Source organism: Hylaeus volcanicus, chromosome 5, assembly GCF_026283585.1.
Source record: "Hylaeus volcanicus isolate JK05 chromosome 5, UHH_iyHylVolc1.0_haploid, whole genome shotgun sequence".
Taxonomy (NCBI): domain Eukaryota; kingdom Metazoa; phylum Arthropoda; class Insecta; order Hymenoptera; family Colletidae; genus Hylaeus; species Hylaeus volcanicus.
In genome coordinates this window covers 10,473,594-10,481,730 of record NC_071980.1, presented here as the reverse complement: position 1 = coordinate 10,481,730, position 8,137 = coordinate 10,473,594, and the positions used below count along the sequence as shown (strand labels likewise).

Sequence of the window (8,137 nt, the reverse complement as noted above, 5' to 3'; positions counted from 1 at the left end):
ACACACACACACACACACACACACACACACACACACACACACACACAGAGAGAGAGCCACACGAGACGCGAGCGAAGGAAATAAATGAATTAATAAATCTGTAATTTAAGGGCGAAAGAATGGGAGTTATAATAAAAGAAGAAAAAAAAAGATAAATAAATAAATAAACGATCGAATGAAAGAAGGAGAGATTGCGTGCGTTGTATGCGTGTGCGTGTGCGTGCGAGCACGAGCGCGACGAGAGCGCGAAAGGTAGCTTGCAAAAGGAGAAAAACATTAGAGTTCCGTCTTTTGAGTGTTGGGGAATGTTCATTTGTAATTGTTTAAATCTAACGAGAAATGTACTGTAAAACTATAAGTACTATAGGCACTAAAAATATATCATTTGTTGACATGAAAAAATAAAAAAAACCCGAGTGACGTAATGCTTTGTCGGCTGCGGCGCGCGTTTCCAAGACAGACGGATACCGTTTCTTTATCACCCTCGATTCGTGACGGTGTCTATCGAACGCCACCCATCCTGTAGGCTTTTTTAACAAGAACAAATTTTTTGATTCACCCCTCCCACCCAAATTATTATTTCCCGGATACTTTTGTTAACCAAACCACGGTATAAATACAACCAGTAGCGTCACTTGGTAAAAGTAGCGTCCGCAAATGTGCATACCAAGAACATGGCAACGACGCTGTTTTCTATATCGTACACTAAATGGTACTAATAGTAACCCGACACCTATACCAAACCGTCCAAAATTCCCTTTGGCCTGTTACAGAACACGCGAGGCGTCTTTTTACGAGCTCGACGCAGCACGTAATCTATTACGATGTTAGAGACGAATTTATGTAGCTCCTCCAACTTATTGTTAGTCGAGAAGACGACGGGACTCTTCTTCGAGGTAAGTGAATAACCCATCCTTCTATCGAAGACTATTAATCCCTTCGTACCTATAGTTACAGCGTTAAAGGGTTAAAAATAATGGTTCAGGCTTACATGAAAAATCTATTTATGACGCACGTGTTTTATGTACAGCGATAAGAATATAAAGTGCGCGTCACCGCTACTCTTTTTACCGTGAACGTGGACGTTGTAACAAATTGTACTTTGGGGAATGGAACGTGCGATCAACGTCGAATTTCACGAAAGTTTCGCGTTCGTTGAAAAATACTTTCCGGGACCATTCGTCTCGACTATGTAGGACGTCTAACTGCCATAATGAATTCCATGATGGATTCAAACGGGGCCCATCTTGACGAGAGGTTACTCTCCGAACAATTGTTTATCTCTTTTTCGCGTAGATAAGAATTTCGAACCATCCGTGCCGGAGAATCGTGAGATATTCGGAGAAAATGCAAATAAATAATCGTATAAATTAGGCGGTGAAGGATCGACAGTTCGTTTGCTGAGGTCGCGTTATCGACGCCACGTCGGTGCAGCTGTCGCTATTGGTGCTGATGCTGCGTCGTCGGATCGAGTACCTCCATTTTCGGCTGGGTCTCGGGAGACGGTGACGGTGGCTTCTGCTTCGCTTCCTCCTCGGCTTTTTCCTTCACTGGCGGCGGAGGTAACGCGTTCAACAAGCCTTGTACAAAATTCATCGGTTCACTACTCGATATTTAGTTTGTTATTTATATTTTGTCAGGGATTATGTTAACCTCAGTTAACCTCATAGAAGGAAGGTTAAGGGTCATTCAAGGTCAGACGCCAGTTTTATACTTACCAACTGTCTCTCCCTTGAGGGATGCCCCTGCAACGACAATCGAGAATATTATTTAGTGGCGAAATATTAACCCTTTGACAGCGGGGCGATTTTTGCTGGAAATCGTAAGATGCGTAGCGGTGTAAATTTAAAATAAAATATCAGCTTGTAGAGAATGATAAGACGGAACTTTTTTATATTCACAGTTTGTTCATACGACGCTTAGCTTCGAAGATAAAAATTGACAACTTGAAGACCCTTTTCCTGAAATTCGATATTTCCAACGAACTTGGAACTTTTCAATTCTTATTTTCGAAACTAAGGGTCCTGTGAATAAACTGTAAATACAAAAAAGTTTCGTCTCATCATCCCCTATAAGCTGATATTTTTTTCAAAATTGATTTAACGAAGATAAACAGACCTGACCCAGACTCAACCTAGACCTCGTTCCTGAAATTTAATTTTTCCAACAAATTTCTAACTCTTCAATTTTTATTTTCGAAACTATGCGTCCCACGAATAAATCGTAAATATAAACAAAGTTTCGTCTCATCGTCCCCTATGAGCTGATATTTTTTCAAAATTGTTTTACCGAACATAAACATTTCTCTGAGCCCATGTCTCGAGTATAATACATCCTTCGCAGTCAAAGGATCAAGAGTTGTTCGATCGACAAAATCAATTCCTAGAACATGAAGCGCTACCGTTTCCGCGATACTTGTTGAGCTGCTGATAGACTTGCTTCATCCTCTCGATGTTGATCCTGGAGCTCCTGCTGTGATTTACCATAGGCAACGAGTAGTCCTGGCCGATGATGCACTTTGCAGCGCGCTGGACGCTCAGGGGTGCGTTCCAGGGCTCGTGGATGAACCTCGAAGGGAAATTCTTCAAAACGGGCAGGTATCGTCTGGCGCCGGAACGGACATACGTTCAATATTTCATTAAAGGTGGTTCGATAATCAACAAGTTAATGAACGTCAGAGGAATTCAGATTGGACTTGGAATGCACCTTGTACAGGAATAGAATAGATGCTAATAGATTACCTGATGTAGTCGCCATTGGGATCGGCCTTTCTGCCGAATCTCACCGGACAGTAACAGTGGAAGAATTGCTGGAAGAAGGAGCTGCACGATAACCACATCCACATCCCTGCGTTGACGGACCAGTCAGCGTCCAGCAGGAGCTCGTCGAACACCTCGAGGAATTTATATAAACATTTATACAAACAATAATGATAATCGTTGCAATAATTGTACAGTAAAGTCTCTATAAATGCTAAAACTCGGGACCGAACTGGTGCATTCATGGTGGAGTTCGTATATTCTCCGATGTTTTGCTGACAAGTTTGGAACGTGAATGAAGGAAGAGGACGGGGCAAACAGATAAAGTCTCCATACAATGGACGAACTCGGGACTAACTGGTGCATTCATGGTAGAGTTCGTATATTCTCCAATCTTTTGTCGACAAGCTTCGAACGTATAGAAGGACACAGCGAATAAAGGAAGAGGACGGAGCGAAAACGAAGTCCCCATAAACGCCCAACTCGGAACTGCGTTTATGGTAGACTTCGTACAGTGCCACAATAGTCGACGTTTTACCTTCATCCCTTCCTCCCATGAGATCCAAAGGTCGCCTCTGGTCAAGAAACAAGCGACGGCGTGTCTGGCCAAGTGATGGATCCATCCCTCCTCCCTCAGTTGAGTCATGATCGCGTCGACCCACGGAAATCCCGTTTGGCCCTGCTCAAAGGACACGGTTCAGGGTTAGAGGCTACTCGCTGAATTATTCCAACGTGTACTTTTTAATTCGCTCACGTTAGCCCACTTGGCGAGTGCCTCGACGTTCTTGTCCCAGGGTATCTGCACGCAAATTGGGTTGCCCTGCATCCTGTCGAACTTCGGATTCTTCGTGGCGGCGCAGTAGAAGAACTCGCGCCACAACAGCTGCCCGTGCAACGACAGCGGCGGCACTGCTTTCTTTATCTGCGGTGACGAAGAGTGAATTAGTACAGATATTACATTACTGTATATCATTCGAAGCTACTCGATTATTGAAACGACACGGAATGGGTGATTTCTCCGAATATGTAGCGGTGCGTTGCAAGTATAAGTATAAAATGGCGGCGGTCGAGTGTTTAAGTTCCGTAGTCTTGGGTCGCGGGTTCGTGTCCCGATTGTGGTTCTTTTTTTTCCCCACACTGGTCATACTTTTTCGTGAACATTACAATTCAAAGTTAATATAGTGGAAACATACATTTATTTGCATGAATTTTTATCAAATTTCCAATGTTATTTGGCTATGTATTCATTTTTATTATTACCGGGCAATAACGTGTTAAAGAAAGAAACAAAGGGTGATATGACAACGTGGGACGATAGGACCATTGTATTCTACAGGTCCTCAAGTGCGATGCGATTGGAGACATGGTACCTTCTTGTAGAGATCGGTGAGCTGGTAATAAAAGAGCCTGGTGCTCAAGCATCCGAAGCGTAAGTAGGGCGAGAGACCCGTTTGACTGGGCAACAAGGATTGCGGAGTCATTTTCGGCCTGCCGAAACTAGCCACCCAAGCCTTCCTCTCGAGGTGACGACCCAGCCGTGCCAAGGCTTCGCTCTCGCCCCCCACCCACACAGGGGGTCGAAGCCCTTCGGTGTCGAAGCCTGTCAACAATCGGAATAACCCTTTGCAATCCAGAGGTGACTCTCAAGTTTACTCCTCGCTCTCATTCAAACGTGTCTCTCGTACCCACGGTGTACCGTGGACGGTCGAAGAGAAGTCACCAGAATTTTGTTTCCCATAAGATGGAAGACTTCGTACATACCAAGTTCCTCGAGAGTCGGAACGCCGTAGTGGTCGTCGTGGTCGTCCTTCAGAGGGGTGTAGGCCGAGCCTACGCAGGCGGAAGTGACCGTCGGCACTGGCGGTTCCGGCGGTTCCATGCTAGCTACCACGTTTTGAAATTGATGGTACGTCAACGGGGGCTTACCGCCGTTCTTCTCGATGATCCTGGAAAAGGAAACGATGACTATGGCTCGCGAAAGTCAGTGGCTCTTTGGAACGAGTGAAACGTTTCGAACGTTTACAGCGGAAGTCAGTGGCGTATCGTACTACAGTGGATATAGTGGACGGGTATAGTGTTTGAGAGACTCCTGAATTCTTTATTCGAGGCAGTTAACAGTATTTGTTCTTTGGAGGACTCGTCTTGTACCGAGCGAGGTGCATTTAAAGAATCTTGCAGAACAGAAAACAAATTCAAAGGAGAAGGAAGTTCCAAGCCTCAAAAAATAAATTCTCTGTTCATCTTTGAAGCCTCCAATCTTCACTTCGACTGGAGTCCCAAGTTATACTTAACACTATTTATTGTTTGGAGTACTCATCTTGTATCAAGCGAGGTGTCCTTAAAGAATCTTGCAGAACAGAAAACAAATTCAAAGGAGAAGGAAGTTCCAAGCCTCAAAAAATAAATTCTCTGTTCATCTTTGAAGCCTCCAAACTTCACTTAGTCTGAGGACCCAAGTTACACTTACCCCTACCTATTTTTTGAGGTACTCATATTGTACCAAGCGAGGTGTCCTTAAAGAATCTTGCAGAACAGAAAACAAATTCAAAGGAGAAAGAACTTCCAAGCCTCAAAAAATAAATTCTCTGTTCATCTTTGAAGCCTCCAAACTTCACTTAGTCTGAGGACCCAAGTTACACTTAACCCTATTTATTCTTTGGAGTACTCATCTTGTACCAAGCGAGGTGCATTTACAGAATCTTGCAGAACAGAAAACAAATTCAAAGGAGAAAGAACTTCCAAGCCCCAAAGAATAAATATCTCTGTTCATCTTTTTCCTCGGAGCCTGGAAACTTCGCTTCGTCTGAAGACCTAACGAGGGTGCGATACGCCACCGCTTCCAACACCCCGAGCAGAAAGAAAAGCAAACAGAACAAGGCATCCGACTCCCGCTGGAGAAACGGCGGGCTTGTCCAGCGGCGATCGCAAACACCGAGGGAGAGCAAACTCGCGGTGGTAAATTGGACGTTGATTGGGCAAAGGTGCTTGGACTCACTCGTCCAACTTGTAGAGAGTGTGCGAGACCCTTTGGACCACCGAGATACCAAGCTCCTTACAGAGTGTCGAGATGTTATGGTCCCGGACGCGGCCGAACGGCTCCGGATCCTCCTCAAACGTCAAGTTCGTCGTGCCCCATTCTTTGAACAGTTTGGGGAGGGCCTCTGCCGGCTGGCCCCTTATCACGAACAGTCGCGAGTTCAGTTTCCTCAGGGAACAGTCGAGGTCCTCTAGACACTGCAGCAGGAACCTGTCGAATAGGCGAGAACCTCTCTGATACGATCTGATGTTCGTGCTCGGTGATCTTCGAGGTTAGCGAGGAAGATCAATGTGACGTGACGATGAACGATGGTGGCGATGATGATGGCTATAACTATACGTGATAACGAGGATGACGATGGTTGTGTGATTACGACAGTGACAATGGCAGCGACTATACAGGGTGTCACGGAATTAGCGGAACCGGAAATGAGGGGTAGTTGAGACGATTTTGAACAAAAATTTCATTTGTAAAGATGTCGAAGGAAATTGTTGTTCAAAATCGTCCCAGCTACCCACATTTCCGGTTTTTAGACTCTGAGACACCCCGATGATGATTTCGTAGATGGGTGACACGGGTAGTCAACTTGTAGGAGAACGAATTCCCTCCAAATTTATTTTTCTTCTTTAATCATTCAAAAACGAAGGATCGTACGACAATTTTGCAAAGGAAATTGTCGTTCAGAATCGCCCCAGCTTCTCACATTTCCGGTTTTGAGATGAGTAGTCAACGCGTAAGAGAACGAATTCCTCCAGATTTATTTTCGTTAACGTCTGACCTTTACAATTAATTCTTGGAGAGGCTGTCGTCGGTGGTGGGAGCAGGTGGTGCACTCACCTCCACTTATTGATGCCCACGTTGGTGCTCCCAGCGAACCACGGGTCCAAGACAAACACGCACCGAAAGGTGATGGCTCCAGCCAGGCTTTCCCTAAAGGACGGATTGTCGTGCAGCCTGAGACCCTTCCGGAACCAGTGGACAGTGTGCTTGCCTCCATCGCCTCGTGCAGCCGCTTCCGGATTCAGTTCCCTGTTACGGCTGCCCGTCATCTTCCCTTTCTCGGCTACCATTCGCTTTCTTTTCCAATCTCTTCTTATCACCCAGATCCGTCTTCTCCTCTGTCACTATTGCGATGACGAATAACGCTCAATTATCGGAGCGCATTTTTGAGCAATTAACGAACCTCCCCCTTCACTTCTCGACCTCTAGTTTCCCTTCGACCCGATGTACGCGTTTCTCTGGACGATTCGATGTACGAGAGTTTCTCCGGACGGATTCCGCGACCTTGCACGAACGGTGTCCTCAGCCTCCGAGTACCGTCATCCTGACGAATCGATTCCGCCGAGCCGAGAGCCGGTTTTTAGGTCATCAAGGTCGGGACCAAGCTCGATCGATCTACTATTCCCTCGATTCAATCCTTTTCGCTGTTTAGGGTGCGGGGAAAAAGAAGTCGCGCTCTCTGGAGGATCGTCTTCGTCTGTCGTCGATTCATATCGCGCGCGACTACATCCTCCTCGCGGCGATACCCGGATGAATGGTTCACGGGGAAATGGCGAACGTTTCTGTGGACGAAATACAATCTCCTGGAATCTAGATATGAAGGCAATTCGATGATTAACCCTTTATACAGTCGGTGTAACAAGTATTCGTACAGGAATTCAAAGTAACGCTTCATATATTTTATTGATAAATTTTAGGGGAAGAAATAATTAATGAACAGCTATCCGAGTAGTTAATAATTAACCTATATATTTTTAGAGTAGAATTTGCGTAAATTAGAGTTTATTATTTTTAATGTTAACCTCTCGTTTCTTTTTTTTTGTGATATACTTTTCCTTACAGGAACCTCTCTTTGCCGTATTATCTAATTTTTCCCATTAAACTTTGTCTTTAAACCACTTGTTCTATACTTTTGTGTTAGTCCATGCCTTGAAAAAACTAGGTGGACCGGGCCCGGGATTCGAACCCGGGCTTTCTCAGCATGGTAGTCGACTCCGCTACTCACTGTTCCACCGTTCGCGTCTACTTCTTTTCTTGTTAATTTTATTTTAAATCGGTAGCTGTACGAATACTTCTTTCACCGACTGTAGGTCATCGGTAATCGTTGTTACCACTAAGTAAAGGTGGGAATTTTGTATTTTTAAATCGCTAGGCTGATACACAAAAAAAAAGTGAGAAAAATGGAGTTTGAGTAACCCCCTCCTTTTCGAAGTCGTTAAAAAATGGTTTCAAGGGTCGAAATAATTCTGATTAAAACCCAGAACCCTCGTTTTTGGACCAAGATAAAAAATGGTGCCGTGATTAGGCTTCCGTGGACTTTATTTCTGCAAAAATTCTCATG

The 8,137-nt window shown here is 44.8% G+C and overlaps 1 protein-coding gene across 1 annotated transcript in view; it reads right to left on the bottom strand.

Moving 5' to 3' along the window:
* Positions 1-7: 7 nt before the first annotated feature.
* LOC128877544 (cryptochrome-1-like) overlaps positions 8-8,137 on the bottom strand; it is an 11,744-nt gene continuing 3,614 nt past the window's right edge. Inside the window, exons 2-11 of the mRNA XM_054124926.1 lie at positions 6,634-7,358; positions 5,755-6,006; positions 4,521-4,705; positions 4,130-4,359; positions 3,514-3,681; positions 3,298-3,438; positions 2,742-2,893; positions 2,402-2,604; positions 1,719-1,745; positions 8-1,580 (exon numbers count right to left, since the gene is read on the bottom strand). Of these exons, the coding sequence (XP_053980901.1) occupies positions 1,441-1,580; positions 1,719-1,745; positions 2,402-2,604; positions 2,742-2,893; positions 3,298-3,438; positions 3,514-3,681; positions 4,130-4,359; positions 4,521-4,705; positions 5,755-6,006; positions 6,634-6,866 (1,731 nt within the window). The 5' untranslated portion in view covers positions 6,867-7,358 and the 3' untranslated portion in view covers positions 8-1,440. The remainder of the gene's footprint in view (positions 1,581-1,718; positions 1,746-2,401; positions 2,605-2,741; positions 2,894-3,297; positions 3,439-3,513; positions 3,682-4,129; positions 4,360-4,520; positions 4,706-5,754; positions 6,007-6,633; positions 7,359-8,137) is intronic.